The following is a 20,931-nucleotide window of genomic DNA, read 5'->3' on the forward strand; positions in this document are numbered from 1 at the left end:
ACTTGACACTACTTTTGTGGGTGTGAATTTCACTTAAGAATCCAAAAGCTTGTTTTATTTTTAAGAGGACCAAAGCAATTGACTACAGCCACATTATTTGAAGTGCCTAGTAAGCAAATGACTTTCAACAAAGTAAATGATGAGGAAGTTTTAGAGTAACACTCAAAAGCTTTTTGTGTGTGTGTGTGTGTGCATAGTAAATTATAGCTACCAACCAAGCATCATGGAGAAACTGTCACTTGAAGACAGGGCTCTCAGAGGGGTGGGTGGCTGAGCCTTGATTCCTATAAACTTAGTCCACCCCTCCCACCAGGAAGTCAGACTGACCTGGTTCCTGAAGTTCAGGCCTATGTTCTCATCCAACAGGCTCTTCAACATTGGGGTGAACAAAGCTCTTAGGACACAGGGGACTGCAAAAGGAATCGCACTTTGGATCCTAACTGTGGCATACATGGCCTATGTGAATTACCAGGCTGTACTCAGCTGTATGGCAGGAGAAAACCACCTATGTCTGTGAGAACTCTTGTGCAGATTACAGTAAATGAGAATGTATATTTTACGCTCGCTATAGAGTGCGTTTGAACACGCAGAAGATACCCAATAAATGGTAACTGCCACAGAGTGGGTGGAAATTTTCAAGTATCTCAGCTGGATCGTCATCTAGGGCATGCACATCTGGGTGGATATATGTGAGTCCTGGCACTGTGCTTTTGGAGTTTGATGAATGCCCATTGTTCGCATCCGACCATTTCTCTCTATCCCTGTCCCTTTGGGAAACATGTTTCCAAACTGCCTAAAGGACATTGCAATAAGAACTGATTCTGCTTTCAAGCAGGAGCCCACTCCCTCCTCCCCAGTGCTTATCTCGCCTCCAGAGATAACGGGCATCCCGAGCCTCCTGCCTGCATCGCCAGTTTATCCTACTCAAGAATTGTTGCTTCTCCTCTGAGCCAGCCCTGAGCATCCAAGGGGCTATTGATGTTAACATTCTAATTTTTCTCAGAGTCCTTGGAGGCCTATCCCCATCTAATTTGTCTGAGCTTCTCACATTGTATATTCCGCCCAGGTTTCAAGAACCTTTGGAACAGACTCTCCGCAGGCTGCCAAGATCAAAATTTGATCTGCGGGTAGAAGCGTTCTTTCCCACATAATGTACCCTCAGTTATTTGAATCTCTTGCTCTCTCAGGCCTTTGGATTCACAGTCTTAGAGGCACCCAGTTCATCACTTGCTGGGTTCCCTGCTGCATGACACGGGGTGGCCACAAAAGGAGCTGGATTTACCATCAGTGACTAAGAGGAAAGAGAGAGAGACAGACAGAGAGAGGAAGCAGGCACAAGAAAAAAGAGGTACAGGGACAAGGGACAGGGTACAAGAGGTACAGCTGGAGCTCGGAGAAGAAAGCGCGTTTCCTCGTTTGTTTCTTATTTTTTACAAACTCACTAAGACATGTATTGTCCTTGAAGAAATTCAAAAATTTCATGCACTCTTCTAGGTCGTTCCCACTGTTGCTGCAGTCACACCATGGGGCCACACTGAGGCTACTGGAGTCTATGTAGTTAGGGGTCATGACTGTGCCTAAAAGAATAAAAACAAGGCAATTTATTGTTGTACCATGATACTTTTCCAGAGCCTAAAAAGAAACCAATATTCCTCTGATGGCGGATGCACCGTGGATAATTACAAACATTGTGTTTGCTGAGTGGGAAATTATGTTAAGCAGTGCATTTTCTCGGCAATTTATCTTGAGCACATAAAATAATTTACACATTTACTTTAAAAATTATAACAGAACTCCTTGAGCTGCACTTAGGGTATTCTTTTGTGCACAAATGGTATGGATGCTGTGGAGTAGGAAAGAATTAACTTAGAGAATGCATGAGTTGCCAAATCCCTTGCATTTTCTTGAAAATGTCATTAATCTTCATAAATAGATACAGCTGGTTTACATATCTTAAACAATTTTGTTTAGGACTTTGAGTCCACTTCTCCCAGAAGCAAATGGTTTCTTTGGAGTGACATAGGGAAGCTAGAAGCTTCCTAGTGGTTATCCCGCACCCTGAATGTATATACGTATATATGGGGTCTTCTCAACTGATCTAAACAAAGTCTTCCACATTGTGAAAAAAACTGGAAACAAACAATGGAAATTCTCTAAGCCAAGGGCCCCTAGAGTCTTGCCTGTGGACTCTCAATGGTGCTAACAGAAATGCTGGGTGGTCCCTCCTGCCTACATCTTGTCATGATATTTCTGATGAGTTCTACACTGGCGCAAACACACAAAGCATTTATACTTAATCCAAACCAACTGTCTTCTCCTGGGTGGCTGACACCAGGCAATGCCCACTGATGACAAGAAGGCTTTTGTTTTCACATATTTTCTGGATGTAAGAAGTAATAGGTGGTCAATAGTCCGCAGGGTGTATTTGGATCACAAACAGAAAAATAAGTTTGTTCTAAACTTCTCTGAGTAAAGGGCATACTGTCTTTGCCCTATATTCTTTACTGACTTAAACCGCATGATACCTTGGGATGAACATTTTAACCTACTGCATACAGGGAACTCCTAACTTTGATTGAGAAAGGAACTGGTACCCTAAACACTAGGGGAGGAGGTTAAGGCCATTGGATATGCCTGGTGCCACGGTGGACCCCTGGCATATATGGAAGAAGTAGGAATAAGCCTTGTACAGAAAGAAGTTGGAGAAAGAGATCCAGACCCAAGAGAAAAAGACATTTTGGTCTATGCAATGCATTGCCTCTGCCATTGGGCCCTCCATTCACCATCCTTAGGTGTGTAAGGGTTTGCCAAGTCTAGGAATAACTTCACGGAAATGCTGGCAGTACCTGGCCTTGGCCCCTCCTAAAGGGGTTAAGGAGCAGGTACATCTGGGAAGGGCACTGACTGAAGTGTTAACAGGGACTACATCCATTGACTTAGAGGAGCTTGGAAAAAAATTGCTTTTCTTTTTGAACCAAATATACCCTGCGGATTACCGACCACTTATTACATCTTATGTCCATAAGATGTAGACACTGTTAGCAGATGCAGCTAGAGTTGAGTTGGAGATACTCAACATTTTCTTCTGTGGGCTTCTCTGTATTTTAAAAACACTTTTTACAATGAGAATGCTTTGACTACTTTTGTTATTTCTGCAATTCCATAGTTGGTAAGTAATCCCTAGTAGAGATTAACTTACTCAGGAAAAGGAGAGAGTGAATGCAAGTTTGGAGTATTGGCTTAAGGAAGGTACACTCATTGGTCCAATCAATAAAAATAGAAAATACTTGGGAATCTGGGGAAAGCTATTACCCACAGCAGGGCAGGTATCCTTCCAAAAAGTTGGGAGTAAAGAGTGTACCAGGAACCTGTCCTATCCCTGCATTAAGTACTGTTGTTGATTTTCCCAAAGCTGCCTCCTGAAGATGCTCTGGTGACAAAGAATGTAGTCTGTGCTGTCATTCTCAGGGTAGGTTCTTCCTGCTGGTGACGTGTGTGACCCTGACACAGACAGCCGGCAGGAACACACACCCTGGCTGAGCCATTGTGCTTCTGACAACTGTGATTTTCCTCACCCTTCCATAGCCTTCACTTTGTGTTCCTTCTCAAATGCCAGTTGGGATGAGCCCTGCCACCAAGGCTTCTGCTGTCCCTGGTACCTGGGACACCTGCCTTTCCCCCTGACAGCCCTGGTATCCAGGGGTCCAAGTTTGCTTCCCTTCTGTCTCTCACGGTGGTCATGTGTAACCACACTGCTCGGAATGCTGAGAACATGGTTCTTCTAAAGCCTTGGGTCTTGAAAGACAGAAAATACTGTTTCTGCTATGTCTGTTTTCAGGAAAAAAAATTTAGCCTAAATCACCCTCTGTGCACTGGGAGTTGAATTACCAAGAACATTAACAGCAAGCAGGGCCCCTGTATTTAGGGTTTTTATTTCCAAAGGGCTGTTTCTGGGAAACAGCCTTTTTGATTTCCCCACCCTGAATGACTTCTCTTTCTCCAAAGTTCCCTAATTCAATTAACTTTGTTTGACTCACTTTCTTCTTCCATAACCAAGCGCTTTTTTCTCTGCTTTTGTTCTGCGTGGTCAGTTTCCCAACTGAGACGCCTCGCCCATCTGAGCACTCATAGCCTCCCCACTCCTTAATAATCCCCTGCTTCCGGCCTCTGCCTTTCGCGCATCCATTATCTCATTTTTTTCTTTTCCTCTTCTTTTTTTTTTTTTTTTTTCTTTCCAGGCATGTCCTCAAGGATTTAACAGCCAAACCCCAGCCCAGAGGTTACTGTGAGATTTTCACTTCTGCAGACATCAGCAGGGTGCAATGGAAAGAACACAGGTATTTGCAAACCACACTCTTCTCCCATCCTGCTTCTCCCGGATCTTACCAATAAGCCCCGAGTAGGCGAGGAGGCAGTCAGCGTAGTTTTCCTTTAGACAGCTGCTGACAGACCTTGACTCTGGCTGGCAGTTGGTAAAAAAATCCGCAAGGCGAGATCTACAATAGGAAAAAAAGGGTGGGGGGGTGGAAATGTGCTTTAAAACATCCTAAGCCTCTGGACAGACATGTTTTCTTTATTCCTTTGTTGATAGGCCTTTCTCTGCACACGCGCACACACACATACACACAAAATACATAGAAAACGTGAGCTAAGAAACTGTTGGCATCCTTTCTCATTCAACCACCTAATGTCCCTTTCCCCAGCCCTCGCTCACCTGTGTGTCTCTGTTTATTCAGATAGAAGTCTTCAGGGCCTATAACTGGAGGAATCTAGAGGCTTTGAAGTTTCCATTCAATATTTATTTCTGACTAGACTTATTTGCATCTTTAGGAAATATGCTGCTTCACACACTCACCGGAGATCCACACTGGGAAAATATTTACTTTATACAGAAACACGTCCCTGGCGTCAAAATAGGATCCTACAGCCCATCTGCTCCTCTAATTCCTACTGGCTTTAAGAATGTGTGTTTCTGTCTTGTAAGTCACCTCTCATCCACCAGCCCAGGGGTAGTGATTTATTCCAGCCGAGTGGCACTGAGGAGGAGCCTGCCTTTGGGGAACAGAAGGGGAAGGAAAGAGGGACAGAGAGGCTTGCTCTGGGCGGGTGGGCCTGTGGTCAAGGCTGTGCCTGGAGAGGCCGCTGCAAGATGCAACAGCTGCCTGCACGTTGGAATCTCTCCAGGGGCCGGCGCAGTCCGCACAGAAGCCCTGGGTGGCAGTGAAGATGCAGCGGCCCAGAAGGCGACAGAAGCCGCAGACACGCTGGCCTGGGGAGAAGAGGGCTCTTTGTGGCCAACTGGCTGTTTTTCAGTCTGAAGAGGATATTGTTGGAGAAATCCTGAATGAGAGCTGGGCCACCTCTGAGGTCATCTCTGCAGACAACTGCTCTGTTTCTATGGAAGAACACAATGGACTTCACACGAATTTAAATTATCTGGCAATTACAGGAGACAATGGGAGGTTGTCTCAGTTTTCTTCTGTCTTTAGTTCACCCCAGAATTGGATGTCGACACACCCAGAGCTGTTTTACTTCTTTCCACCTAAGAGGCTGTGTTTTCTTGGCACGCTGTGTATGACATAAACAAGCTTGGTTGGGTGGAACCAAGACGGGTAGGATGTGTAGGGATCACAGAGGTTTCTAAGAGGCCCACAGGAAGCACGTTACACATCCATCTCCTGCAATTTTAACTAGAAAGGGCATTCAAAGACCTGATGAAATTATCCAAGTCCGCAGTATGCTGCAAAGTCATGTTTGTGTGGGGTTCTCTCCTTGAACCCTTGTAAACAAGGCTTGCCCAAGCTTCCCTATCTGAGCCTATCTTCTGTGCTCCCTATGTTCTGGGGGCCTGACTCCATTGCGGTGAATGCCTGGGGCAGATGCTGGAGGTCTGCTTCATTTCCTTTGCACAGCACCTGACACTCCTCAGAGAGCTCCTGTATAAGGCTCCCCAAATGGCCATGTGCTGAAGCTAAGTGCCTTGGCAAAATCCTCCGAATGTAGCTGGGGTGTGCGCATGTGTATGCGCCTGAGTAGCAACCACGGTCCGTGCCTCGCTGGTGTTTCCTGACTTTAATGGAACACACTGAAAGATATAAAACCTGCCTATTTTCTGTAGCCCGGCTAAAGGATTTATTTTTCAGAGGAAATCCCTAAAGATGGCTCGGGCTTACTCAACTGGCTCCAGTGGCATCCAGCTTGGATTGAGTGTTAATTTCAAAAGAATTTTCCTGGTCATGAAAGTTAATGATCTAGTGGCACTGGGTTTCTAACTTTGCAAAGGCCAACTGCAGGTTCAGGCAGCTGGAGCTCCGGTTCTTCACACAACCTGGCTGCTGAACAGCTCTCTGACCTGGCAGTCCCATGCTCCCGGCTTGTCCCCCAGAGATAGACAAAAGGTCGCTCCTTCTCCACATCTCCTGTTTCTCACAGTCTCTCCAGCAGACTATTAACTGAACAACACTGTGATGAGGATTACTGTCCTTCAGTGAGAGACTAATGCCACCAGACTCATTTTGCTTAACAACCTCAGAATTGACTCACAATTGGACTCTGGAATGAAAGGCTAATTGAGTCAGTCTGCTGCAGAAAGCATAGCCCCGATTGGGAGGATAAAACAAAATATACTGCTCTGAGCAGAACTCTGGACAGGCTGCTTTTTGAGAGATCATCGGCACATATCCTGGCCTTATGACACACAGCCAGTGGATGGGAAGAGAGTTTCGATGTAAGGGTGAGCGCATGCGGCACTGTTAAAACACTAACATTTCCACGTTTCATCACATTTGACCACCTCCCCCTGGAAGCTATACTTGGAGACAAGATGCTCACATTATAGGATTCACATGTTACAGATGGAAACACTGAAGTCAGAAGTTTATACAGCGCTATGCTGGGGCCAGCTCATCACTGGTGAACTGGTACAATTTCAGGAATTTTGCAGGTTGGTTAATAACAGTGCAGTGGCAGCTTGAGAGTGGCCATGGTGGGGGGATTTACACCACAGTAACCAGCAAACACTATACATCAGGGCTTTGTGTTGTTCTTGGAGCACCGGTTGTTAAATATTTACTGGCATGACTCTATTTAAGAACCAGTATGATGTTAGTAAATCCCACTGATAATGCATGCATCATGTCTCCAGTTGAGTCCCAGCCCTTCTCAGACAGGCTTCCTCTCCCATCACCAGTCACCCTTGTGCCAAATGAAATAGGGCAACAGCAATTAACCTCCGCTCTTCAGTACTTTCCAAAGAAGGAAAAGAGCTCCACTCCCCCATCCCACTAAAACATCCTTCCTTCCCAACATCTCCTTCTCCTACCATCATAATCCTCTAACATCTCCTAAATTATGCACACAAATAGTCACATGTATTGACACAACAGCTGGATTCCTGTCCATCCCACTGGCTGACGTGTCAAGTGCCAAGATAAAATGATGAAAAAGACCCTGTCCTTGAACTTATATAACCCGCAATGTAGGTGCCAAGAAAAACAAGTAAGAAGACTATTATAATACAGTGATTTGTTCTTGATAAAAGGTAAGAATGAATGGCTGCTAACAAAAAACAAAACCTACCATGAATGAAGTGTTCAGTACATGTTAGGTATATTTTTACAAACTTACTTTTTATGACAGCAAAATAATTGGTATTATTATTTTATTATCCTAATTCTATAGACAAGGAAACCAAGGCTTAGTGAAGTTAGACTAGAATAAAAGAGTGAGTAGCAGAACAAGGATTTAAAGTCATACATTCTGACTCTACCACTTAAGGTTTTACTATTACACAGCTGCAGAAGCTGGTTTCCAAGAGGCTGTGATAATGGGATTGAGACTTAAAGGATGGGTAGAATTGGTTAAAGATCGAGTAGGGTATTCCAGACAGAAGGAAGCAGCAAAGTATAAAGTAATCACATTCATAATAAGACCTGCATAACAACTATGAAGTATTTGTACATGCCAGGTACTGATTTAATGACTTGACATGTATTCATACATTGGATTCTCACAACAACCTTATTAGGTGATACTTCCAATCAAGCCCATTTTACAGATGAGGAAACTGAGGCACAGAACCTTTAAGCAACTCCTTCTAGGTTGTAGAGCTCTGTGATGGAGCTGGAACATGACCACATTCAACCTGATGCCAGAGCCGGAGATCATTCTCAACCGCTGCACTGAATAGATGCATCGCCCAGAACATCACTGGTCACTCACTCAGGATGCCCAGGCCACAAGATACAAATGGGTAGCGATGGGAAAAGATGTTGATGAGGTCTTGAAAGCCTTTGAATGATCTAAGGGTTTAGGTTTTTATCTTAAAAGCAGTAGGAGCCACTGAAGGATTTTAAACCCAGAAGTAACATGATCAGATTTGCGCATTAGGGAGACTCTTCGATCTCACCATTGTTAGCAAAGATATGCTTCAGACTCTGTGCCCTCACTGTTCCAGCAGCAATGGGAAGAGCAAGAAAATTGCCAGGAGGGGAAGGGATGGTTCCCTAAGAGACCGCAGCCTGAACCAGAGCAAAGAACCGAGGGCCAGAAGAGGAGAAAGAAAGGAGGATGCCCGGAAATGTGGATATCAATAGAATGAAAGTCAAGACTTCAGACCGGAGGGGTGAGAACAGAATCGGGATGAGGACAGTTCAGCAGACAGTGGGGCTCTGATGGGAAAGGTGGGGCCCAGGAAGATAATGAGGCTGGCGGTGGCTGTGTTGAGTTCATGATTCTATGGACAGCCAAGATGCTGACATGTTGTTAGAGCTCTGGCTGCTGCTTCTGTCCAGTCACCAACTGCTGCCTGAGCACCTACTGTATGCACAGCTCCAGTGCCCCAGGACAGCTCCTTTTGCGCACACTTCCCCCTGCCCACCCTGGGTTATGAATCATATTGTAATCAATGTCAATGGCTTCCCTGCCTGGGCTGCTGGAATACAAACAAGAAAGCTTAAATGTCCAGTATGGGATTAACAAAGAAACTCAACTGGATTTCTTCTGGAGACATGAAATCTCCATGACAACAGCAATGATGAGCTCTGATTGTTTTTATCTGAGAAAATGAAAAGGAAATGAATAGGTACTAATGTAGAAATGTATCGCTCTCAGTAAGAGAAAATCTCCCACCCTTAACGAAGAGGAAAAGGCAGACAAAATACCAAGATGACCTTAGGAAATCTGCAGAAACCATGGTTTATGCAGAAAGCATCATATTAAAGGAAGTACACTGCTAACTGGAAATAGAAAAATTATAATGATAATAATATCTAGGAGACTTGTCTCAAACAGCAGATGGTCTTCTGACAACCAGGAGAAAATTATTTACCTACTTTCTCTGTGAAAGTTTTAGGAAAGTAGTATGATAGAAAACAGGTAAAAACATACCAGTAATGCCCAATTTAACTCATCCTGGATTATCATAATCCTTTAAATATTCTTCCAGAATAAATCCCATACTTGGATACAAGCCATGTGGTTGGTGGAATTGAGCCTTCAACTGAGAATTGTAAGATCTTGAATGGGATCCAGGCTCTGACTCTAATGAACCAAAATTTCTGAGTGTGTTGCTTTATGTTTAAGCTCCTAGCTTTCCCTTCCACCTCAGAAACACAGTCTATGAGATGCTCAAAGCAACACAGAGGGGCGGAAAACCCACTTGTTTTCAAAGCATTATTATTCTTACCCATATTCCATCCTACTGTTACTCATGATTTCAGTGTCAAGGGATTTGGTTTTCTTCGAGTCTTGAGAACAAGGTTTTTGTAGTGGATCCCTTGTCTCACATACAAGACAGCTAAGGGCCAAAGAGGTTAAGCCTTGCTCAGAGTCACATGGCAGGTGGCCACAGATGGCATTCACAGGAACAGGAACGGCCAACTGCCCAAAATGGCTCTGGAGAGTAGAAGCGTGGGGGCTGACTTGAATTTCTCTGGGATTTTATTACAGTCATCAAGTGTATACCTGCTTTCCCCTGCCACCATTGACTACATCGTTCTTTCTGATGTTCTGCTGGCCTTAGAGATGTGACAGACAGTCACTTTGAATATATTGCAGGAGCACAGCAGGGGCCAGAGGATGCAGATGGGACAGGAGGGTACTGAGTCTATCAGTGAATCAGGCCCCCCTTTATAAAGGAGTCTGTTGTACCCCACCAGGGACTGCACAGCACTGCAGGGTTTGACCACTGTATTAGTCTGTTTTTATGCTGCTGAGAAAGACATACCTGAGACTGGGTAATTTATAAAGAAAAAGAGGTTTAATGCATTCACAGTTCCACATGGCTGGGGAGGTCTCACAATCATGGCAGAAGGTGAAAGGCACATCTTACGTGGTGGCAGGCAAGAGAAGAATGAGAACCAAGCAAAAGGGGTTTCCCCTTATAAAACCACCAGATCTCGTGAGACTTATTCACTACCATGAGAAGAGTATGGGGGAAACTGCCCCCATGATTCAATTATCTCCCACCGGATCCCACCCACAACACATGGGAATTATGCAAGTTACAATTCAAGATGAGATTTGGGTGGGGACACAGCCAGACCATATCGACCACTCGGGAGAAACCCAGAACTTTGGGACAGGATCCCCTTATCAATCTACTTGTATAAGTCACTGGAGTTTTTCTCTAAACCCAACATGGACATTAGAGCTTCAAAGTCTTGGCTTTCAGTTCAAACCATTTAGTTTCTGAAAGCTTTCTCAGTGGGTCAGTTAGAGGAAAGAAACTATGATAGATAAGAAGGTGCACAGGCTTGGGAGTGACACAATCTCGTGTCTAATCCCAGCTCCACTTTTCACGCAGCCTCTCACATCTTAGCAAATTATTCAACTTCCCCAAGTCTCAGTTTCCTTACCTGGAAAATGGCACCAGTGCTATGGTGCCATATCAGGTGCTATGTAGAGTCACTTTAAATGTCTGCTGTGAGACTTAAATGACAATTATATAAAGCTTCTCACCCAGAACCCAGAATACGCCAGTTGCCCCCAAAATTTTTACTTCCATCCCTTCATATGTTCTCCCCAATTCCTGGTTCATTCTAATGTTCAGCCTTTGCTGCAAAAACACACAACAAGCTCAATAAAGAGAAACACATACTGTGTCTTAGTGTATCTTTTGCTGGCCGTTATATTACATACTTTCAACAGGCTACATCTATGTAACTAAAGGCATCAACTTTTACCAAAACAAATTTGAGAAGTCTGAAGTGAGGAATCTGTGGTGTTACTTAAAGCCTCTCCATTACATGAACTCATAAAATAAAGTCTCTTTAAGAAAAGCTACTTTTTCCCAGGGACTTAGAGCAAAAGGATGTATTTTAAAAAGGACCAAATATCAGTAAGTTTGTTAAAACTGCTAATACCTTTTGCAGAAAAAAATAATTAGAAAAACATGCTGCTAATATTAGACCAGGAATGAAAAGGCTAGAACACTGGAACAGTAATTGTCTGGTATAGTGACACAAAACAGATTTTTCCTCTTTCTGTTTTTAGAAAATTACCTTAGCCCCCATTCTCTCACAGTCTGCTGTAACACACATCTGGAAAGCATCCTTCAGGAAACCAGGGCCTGTATTAAATACATTTTGCAGGGGGTGTTATTTTGTGTCACTATTTCTCTCTGTGCTGTGCATCTGGCTTCCTGGAGCAAAGGCCTAGTATTTGCCTAGGAGTAGGCTGCAGAGCTTGGGAGCTGGGGAGCTGAGCCGAGATTCTCTCCCTGCCTAGGACTGAGTGTAGAGACACAAAGGCCCTGGGGAGGTCCACATACCCCAGGTGCAGATACGCAAAGCTCTGCACATCTTCATCAGTCCCTTAACACAGGTTCCCACCGGTAGTGGGATTATTAAAGCCTTGCCAACTGATGAGCATATGGCAATTTAGCAAGACTGTGGCCACATGTTGGTGAGAAACAGTACCATAAGGTCCAAGCAGCCTTCAAGCCTTTCCTAATGCCTTTGTTTCCTGGGACAGGAAGGCACCTGTGGCCAAGTACAGATCAATTCCTGCTCCCCTCAAATCCCTGCTCAGCCTCATCCTGATACGTGGGGCTTCTCCGATCACTGTTGCTCCTCTGGCTCCTTGGCCAGCCTCCTCGGCAGCTCTTGGCTGCAAGGGTTCTCCTTGCAGTTTGCCCAGCACATGGGCCATGGAGGCTGCTGTCACTGTACTCTGAGCCTAACACACAGGGGGTCTGACAAAGCTTCATGGACTGAGAAGGGAGTTCCGGCGATACAGATGGAGTCCCCCGTCGTACGGTGGCTGCGTCCTGCCTTGGGTATCTCTGCAGGTTGAGGTTTCAGCAAAAGCAGGCTGCAGGACACAGAGGAGATGCTTTCTTAGCCTTTCTGATTGCATCAAACTGCAGTAGCCCCCAGAGGGAAGTCTAGGTTGGCATCTGATCAATTTTGGCATCCCTCCCGAAGCCACCTTGCATGAACATTGACAGCCATCAGTCAACATCGACAGAGCAGCTGACAGGGCTTGACAGGTACTCTCTACCTGGCAAATTTGAAAAGCAAGTCATGATAGTTGGCAAGAAAATTCATTCCAACCTGGAAGGGGCTTTCAGCAGCCTCAGATCAGATGTCCCTGAGCTGCCCTTTAGCCAGGAATCCACTGCCCTCCACCTATTTCTCCCAATGTGCAAACCGATGGTCGTGGTACAAGCAAATTCTAAGTAGTAATGGGAGCACAGCAAGATCTCAAACAACCCTGTGCTGCATCATGAAGTCAAATAAAATTGTTTTATATTATCCATACTATGCTACATCCATTCATGCAGAAAACCTAGCTTCAGCTTTGGTAGTACTTGTTTTTAAGGGAAGAAATTGAAGAAGAAAAGAAATGTAAAGTTTTCTGGATGATGAAAGGATCGTAAAGCTCTCCGATATTCAATGGGATAACTGCAGGTGACAAATATGATAAAACTCTTTAAGAGTAAACCTTACCCAATAAGTCTTTTATATTTCTGCAGGCAAACTTTGGAAATCAGTTTTGTGGCTTTTGGCCACAAGAAAAAAATGGAAATCTAGATGTTCAATCAATCTTTCGCCAGCAGAACCACACCCTAAAACTCTAGACCAACAGTGTGGACTTGCTTCAGGCAGAATTCAGCAGCACCTCCACCTTCAGAAGTAAATCCCTGAAGTTGCCTGATATTTATTCTGTAACTCTAAGAGGCTCCATGTCAACTGCTCAGGAACCCTGGGCAGCAAAGGTCACCCACCATGGCTTCATTTAATTATTTACGCACACCCTATCTTCAGAAGGAATTTTGAAGTGCATTCAGACGTAGCTGTGATGTGGCAGAATAAATATAAAAATTAGTGAGAGAAATGGGGGCCACAGAAAGGTAAGATAGAGGCAGTAGTTCAGCTAGTACAAAATGTACACATGTCCCTGGCTAGATGAAAACTATGTATTTGGCTTGGAGATTTCCAGCAACCACTGGGAAGGGGGTTAAGATATTCATAACTAGTTCCACAATTAGTTCAGGATATCCCCCAAATTAAAAACAAGATAGATGCTCAGAAGAAAAACTACTGTGGCAGGCAGAATGCCTACCTTTGGGTAGGCTCTCAAAGGCATCTGGACCTGAATTCCTGAAACCTGAGACCATTACTGTTCATGGCAAAATGGCCTTTGCAGATGTAATTATGGTCATGGATCTTGAGGTAGCGAGAGTGTCCTGGATTTTCCCGGTAGGACCAGTAGAATCACAAGAGTCTTTAAAAAAGTGGAACAGGGAGGCAGGTGAGGGTGTCATCGTGATGTCATGTGAGACTCCACTGGCCCTTGCTGGTTCTGAAAATGGAGGAAGGGGCTACAAGCCTGCGTGGGGGAAAGAAAGAAATGGATCCTCCCCTGCAACCTCCAGAAAGAACTCAGCCCTGATGACACCTTGATTTCAGCCCAGTGAGAGCCGTGTCAGACTTCTGACCCTATAGATCAGAAAGAGAATAAATGTGTGTTGTTTGAAGTTTGTGGTAATTTGTTACAGAACCAATAGAAAACTAAAAGACTACTAAAAAGCAGTATACGGTAGGGGTTTTTCATACAGAACTTCAAGATGCACTAGGACTTAAATTTCAGCTCAATGGCTTACTAGCCATGACATTCTGGGCAAGTATCTTAACTTCTCTGAAGCCTAGTGATATAGTTTGGATGTGTGTCCCCACCCAAATCTCACGCTGAAACGTGATCCCCAGTGTTGGAGGTGGGGCCTGGTGGGAGGTGATTGGATCCCGGGGGTGGACTTCTTATGAATGGTTTAGTACCATCCTCTTGGATAGTGAGTAGGTTCTTGTGAGACCTGATCCTGTACAAGTGTGTGGCACCTCCCTCTACTTTCTCTTGCTTCTGCTCTGACCATGTGTCATGTCTGCATGAGGAATACTTTTGGACTCAAAGGAATTCTCTCATTCCTGTCTTCCATCTTTCACTACTTGATATAGGTTGGACGTCCCCTCCAAATCTCACGTTGAGATGGAACTCCCAGTGTTGGAGATGGGGCCTGGTGGGAGGTGTCTGGGTCACAGAGGCAGATCCCTCATGGCTTGGTACTGTCCTTGTAATAGTGTTCTCGGGAGATCAGTTATTTAAAAGTGTGTGGCACCTCTTCATCCACTGTGTCTCTTGCTCTAGTTCTTGCCATGTGAGACGCTGGCACTCCCTTTGCCTACTGCCATGGATATAAGGTTCCTGAGGCCTCTGTAGAAGCTGAGCAAATGCCAGCACCACGCTTCCTGTACAGCCTGTAGAACCATGAGCCAATTAAACCCCTTTTCTTTATAAATTACTCAGCCTCCAGGTCTCTTTATAGCAATGCAAGAATGGCCTAACACACCTAATACACTCAGGTTGAGTGATAATAAGTCCCTCAAAATGTTCCTGGTAGGGTTAAATGTACCTGGCACCTTAGCACCTGTTGACATCTATTCCTGATTCCTAGATGAACAGTACCTCATCACAGCTGGTGTCTTCTCTTCTTCTCTGGATCAGCTCAGGGGGTCCACACTGACCCTGAGACCTTATGAAATCCTAGGGAGAGATGACCATGCTGGATGAATGCCCTTAGAATTCATCAAATAACTTGGCATATGAAATGCTTTGTCCTAAGGATATTGATCCACTTTTTTTAGGAAAGTCATGATGAATATCAGCTTTATTCCCACCATTAAGACCAAAGAGAGATTTCTCCTGTGAGTCTTCAAACATCCTCAAGTAGCCCAATGCGTTTTATAGACCAATGAAATCATACTCCCTAAACAGGTCTAAGCAATTCTACAGGCCACTACCTGTGGACCCTCTACTGGTCTGGCAATTGAAGCATCAAGCCTGTGTTCATTTAAGGAGGTGCTGTCTGTACCCTCAGGAGGAAGTGTTGAGGTAGGCATCGTAGCATCTTGATGTTTATAGTCAGAGGAACTGAACTCTAATGAGCTTAGGAAAAAACACAGGTAAATTATGGAAATTATCCCTAATGCTACCTGGTCTTCTTCAGTTAAACTTTGCTTCTTTGGAAGTTCCCAGAATATGCAAAATTAAAATGGCATGGGTTCTCTTGATTTGAATAATTTGTGAATCCCCCCCCCACTTTCTCCAGTCCCCAAAAGACAAGAGCTAAATATCTCTGTGTACATAAGTCCCAAGTTCTACTCCGCAGAATATTAATTTACCTTCCACTCCTTAAAGGAGCCTAGTTTCTGAGAGCCCTGGGAGGGGGTGGGGAAGGGGGAGGCGAATGGCTTTCTGAAAGGCTAACAACCTACACTTGCACAAGTTCGCTTTAAACAGAAACACATTAAAATGAGATTCCCTATTAATCTTTAATAGGCTTGCAGACGTCCTAAGGAAAATTATATTCAATAGTAAATATACACTAGGTCATTTTTCTTTCAGGCAAGTTGTTTTAAGGTCAACAGAGATTTTGAGCTTAGCAAACAACTAGTTCCTAATATCTTCCTTCCTAGATAGGGCATTGAGAGTATCACTGTTACTCAGGAGACAGGGAATGGTGGCATTAGACGTCAAATGAATAAATCACTCCATTGCCACCAGATGATAATTCCCCCCTTTTGGGAAATTCCATAACTCCTATTAGTAACCCATTCTCACGCTTAGCATCCTCTTGTCAACAGCACCTCGACCCCAACCCCATTTTCTACATTTTCCCTAAAGCTCTTAGTGCTGCATTTAACATTTCTCCCTTTTTTATTTCTTTAGGGCAAAGAAGCTGATTTCCAGAGTCCACATAAGCCATTTTCTAATACATTGGCCCCTTCACACCTCCTCCCAGCCGAGTGGTCCCAAGGCTTATTTGGACCCATTCACAGTGATCCCAAAGGTCTCCCAGAGCCCCCCAACCAAGTCCTCTCACTGGCTCTGCGCCCAGAGCAGGGTGCCAGCTTCAGCCTTGCTGCCCACACCTCATGTCCATCACCTTCTATTCTGTATCTTCACATTGCTGATGGTCTTGCTTACACCAGGCAGAGAAGGAGAGCACCTAGAATTATGCCCGGCACAGAGCGGATATCCTTTAAATAACGTTGAATGAATGAGTTAATGAATGAACGAATCTGACTGCCACAGACTAAGGCTCCAATCACCTACAGATCAACACTCATCACGGACACTTGGTGCTGAAGGTTCAGCACCATTAACAGGTACAGATGAGGACAAACAGCAGCCCAACTCTAAACGCTCCAACTACATTGACATAGAACCTGTCACTGTGCCCGGTGCTTTAAAACCTGTCACTTTTGTGCAGTGACCGTACTCGCCAGGTTTGCCTTATTTTACAGTTGAGGACAGGAGGTCCCAGAGAGGTCCACAACCAGCTCAAAGTTATGGAGCAGGCAAGAGGCAGAGCCAGGTTTTGGAAAGAAGCCGCAGCTTCTTGAGCTCATACGCACCTTCACAGCACTGAACAAGAATTAATGTTCCCTCTTTTCATTTTAATTCTCGGACTTTGGCTGCCATTTTAATGTGAATTGTGTGCTGCAGAAGCCCAAATCTGATTTAGTGGATATGTGATCTTTACTAGGTTCAATAAAAGAATGACAGAATTAGGGGGCATTCTTTTTGGTTAATAGCGCTTGTAGTTTAAAAACATAAAAAATAATATCTGTTGTTACTGTTCAGTAGGGCTCAAATGCAGTCCTGTGACACAGCTGTGTGGGGAAATCATCCGGGCCTAGGCCTTGCCTCTCTGGGTACCCCTTCCCCGGGCTGTGTTTCCCAGACGGCACCCAGAAGTCAAGAAGTGAGGACACAACAGTCTTCCCCACACACTGGGAAGTAAGGTCCCTGGGCCCATGGGGAGAAACCCACATCCCCAAGCAGCCCTCCTTCACCACAGGGACCACTCCTGAGGCTGGAGACAGAGTGACCCAGGAGGGGCTGGCCTGGACCACCATCGCGGGCATCTGCCCTGGAATAGCAGACATACATGCAGAACCTTCCCAGAGCTGGTGGGCACGAGCACCAAATGTCAGATCAAATCCCAACTGCCCTGCAGGAGTGTCTCTGTATCTCAGTCTCCCCCCATATAAAACACAGACACTACCAGTATCTCCTTCACGGGCAGAGGTGAGGATTAGAGCCCGTATTCCAGTGTCTGGCACAGAGTTCAGTGCTCAGTGAAGTGCTACCTGTGAATATTGCTGTTACCACACTCAAGGTGCTTCCTGTGCCTGCTGCCTCTCTCCAACCACAGCCCTGAGAGGCAGGGATGCAGCAGGTGTCGCCTCCTTCCCAAGAGGGGACAAGAGCAGAGGAATCAGGCGGACTTTGGAATCCTCAGCCTGGGAAGCTGACCTGGCAGGGGGACGAGACTTCAGCTAAGTTCTGGATGCACCTGAGCTCAGTACCCTCTGCTGCCCACGATGACAAGGAATTTCACTGAGCACTGAACTCTGTGCCAGGCACCGGGCTACGGGCTTTAATCCTCACCACTGCCTGTGGAAGAGGTGCTGGTAGTGTCTGTGTTTTGTATGCAGGGAGACTGAGGTGCAGAGAGAAGAAACATGCCTGCAGGGCAGCTGGGGTTTGGTCTGACGTCAGGGTTCCTGCCCACCAGTAGGAGAGGACACTCTCATTCATGGGTTGGTAATAAAATCCCATGCACAGGGAGTATTTGGTGGCATCTCTTGTACACCAGAACACACCCCTTCTGGCTTTCTCTAAGCCTGGGAATACTGGGGAGCCACCTAGAGACAGTCCTCAGCCCAAGGCTTCCAGGATGGACTCATAAAATACCTCAGCATGCAGGAACCCAGGACAGAGACTGTTCATCTTCAACTTTGTAACCTGGCACCTAGTGCATGCCTGGCCCAGGGTTCGAAAGGCAACCAACCGTCCAATGACTGTGATCACTAAGCACCCACAATGTAAGATGCTGTGTAAAAGGTGGCGGCCGTGGTGGGACAGGAACAAAGATGAAGGAGGTGCAGTCCCTTTAGGATATGGAATCCAACCTCCTACCACCTGCATCCACCACCTGCCCTTGCCTATGACCCATCTGTGAACTGAGGGGTGAGATGTACCATGTACTTGTACAGGCAAGGGTTCATAGCAAGCTTGGTTCATCGAATCACAGCGCTTTTGCATCTTGAACACACGTGTGTGTTTGCTTGAGTCATCTGCATCCTGGCTCCACTGCAGGTACTGAGGATAGACCCTGTCCCTCCCACGTTCCCTCCTGACAACCAAGGGTGCTTCTACATGCAAAAATGGCAAGAAGAGTGGAGCAAACATGGCAGCTTCCTTATTCGAATAGCCCAGACCAAAGACTGCTCCAAAGGCCATTTTAGAAGGATTTCATTACCTTCAAACCCTCTGTTTTGCTTTGCATTTTCAGGTAGAACCCAGCCAAATAGATTCCAATCCGAGGCCAAGGTCAGCCTAGAGACAACAGACTGTCTACTTCTTCATGTGCAGTGAGGGCAAGGCCCCAACTGCAGTGGGGCCAGCCCAGGCAGTGACTAATAGAGACACCATCAGCTTGTCTTAGTATCCTTCGTGTCTGAGGAACTACCAGCAGGCAATAGAGCCCTTCCAGTGGTCCCCACAGCCTTCCAAATAGAGCCCAACCTTGATGCAGCATGGAAACTTTCCATGTGTTGTCCCCACCCACGGCTCTGACTTCCTGGGCTACGATGTGCCCTCTGTGCCCCATACCCGACCTGGGCTGCCAGCCCACACCCAGCCACAGCAGGGGCTCCCTCTCCTGTGTCCTCTCCTAAGCCTACTCCCATCTGGTGCCTACTCCTCATTTTCAGCTTTGCAGACCCATTTGAGAGCAGGATGAAGCCATCAGCCTAGATCACCTAGCCAACATTCTCTAAGGCAGCATGGAATGGTGAACCCAGGCCAGCAGCAGCAGCAGCTCTGGGAATGCTTTCAAAATGCAAATTCTCAGGCCTTACCCTAGACCTCATGAAAAGAAAACAAATCCCAACATAGGCAAAAGCTGGAGATCCACAGCCCCAGAGCAAAGGCGCCTCTGAGAAGTCCCTGAGCCCATCCTTCCCCATGAGGCTGGGCTGGCACAGCACCGGTGACTGTCCCTGCATGTGCACTCTGTGGGCACAGGCACCTCCCTCATCTCTGGCCTTCGGGGCCCTACAAAGCACCTGGAAATCTGGTCCAACTGAACCAGTGAACAAACCAATCTCCGGCAATGACAAAACACCAGCCGGTCCAATAGGCAAAAAGCAAATGTTCTCAAGCCGTAATACCGCATTTGTAACTAAACATGTTTCACTTGAATTTTTTAGTGTGAAAGAGCTGCATCTGCATTCACTTTTGCCTTATTTCTACGGAAAGGTTTCCTGGGACAGTGTCAAGCTCCTTTGCTGGAGTGAACATTCTTGGAGAGGCGGCATTCTCTCTCCAAGCTCTTAGATGAAGCCAGCTAACTCTCCAATAGGAATTCCAACTGCTGGCTGCTCCCCGGCACCTGAAACTTCCAGGTTCCCGGCTTTTCCAAGTCTAAGGGTTAGCCCAGGGATACTGTCATTGGCATCATTTAGTTGTCCCTGTGGCAAATGATTATGTATCAGAAAGAGCAGAGGGGGGCTGCCCCTGAGATGGCCCACATCAAGGCACCAGCCAGCATTCTAAGCACCAGAGGCTGACCTGTGGCATTCTCCCCAAACCCCTACTTGGTAAGAGAAAAGTTCCACTGAGCCCTTCTGGACACAAAGGTTTTTACACAGCAGCTCAGAGTTCTGCCTGATCAAGCTGAATATGACGGTGAAATCTTTCGGCATGCTAGACAAGAGAGGAACCATCTACAAAGGAGCTGTCAGGAGGGCATCTCTCAGAGCAAGAAACCAAGCTGGGCTCAGTGCTCCAGCCTGCCAAGCAGCCCCGAAGCGACTGCACAGCTGATGCTAGATGCTGCAAGGTTCTCTAATTACTCAACCCGTTTCCACCTGGAGGGGCTCTAGCGCTTGGCTGGGGCAGACATCTCACAGTCTCGGCGTCCTGACCCACTGTGGCTAACGGAGCTGGGCACAAAGCAGGCACACACCCCAGACTGTGCTGGTTCAGGGAGACCACAGGAGCCCTGGTGCACACACAAGTCTTCCAGCCCAAGAGTACTCTGGTCCATCTAGCACAGCAGTTCTCAAAGAGAGGTCCAGGGATCCCGGAAGTCTCAGGGAACCTTGTAAGGGGTCAGTGAGACCAAAACTGTTTTCCTAGCATACTCAGACCTTAGTGACCTTTTTCTCTCTCTTTCGATCTCTCCCAGCCGCCTTCCAGCCAGATGCTAAATTTGTAAAAATGTAAAAACAATGCCACACTTTTTCCTAATTTTTTTTTTGGAGAATATAATGATTGTTAATAAAAGCATGTTCTGTTATTTATGGTAACATGTAATGAGCTGCTTGATGTTATTTTTAAATGAAGTAATAAATATGT

At 45.8% G+C, this 20,931-nt stretch overlaps 1 protein-coding gene across 4 annotated transcripts in view; it reads right to left on the reverse strand.

Moving 5' to 3' along the window:
- The window catches only part of GFRA1 (GDNF family receptor alpha 1), a 218,779-nt gene that overhangs the window by 34,789 nt on the left and 163,059 nt on the right, over nucleotides 1-20,931 (reverse strand). For all 4 annotated transcript variants that reach the window (XM_050805658.1, XM_050805660.1, XM_050805661.1 and 1 more), the window contains 2 exons: nucleotides 4,387-4,496; nucleotides 1,443-1,577 (listed from right to left, as the gene is read on the reverse strand). In XM_050805658.1, coding sequence (XP_050661615.1) covers nucleotides 1,443-1,577; nucleotides 4,387-4,496 — 245 coding nt within the window. The remainder of the gene's footprint in view (nucleotides 1-1,442; nucleotides 1,578-4,386; nucleotides 4,497-20,931) is intronic.

This window comes from Macaca thibetana, chromosome 9, assembly GCF_024542745.1.
Source record: "Macaca thibetana thibetana isolate TM-01 chromosome 9, ASM2454274v1, whole genome shotgun sequence".
Lineage (NCBI taxonomy): Eukaryota > Metazoa > Chordata > Mammalia > Primates > Cercopithecidae > Macaca > Macaca thibetana.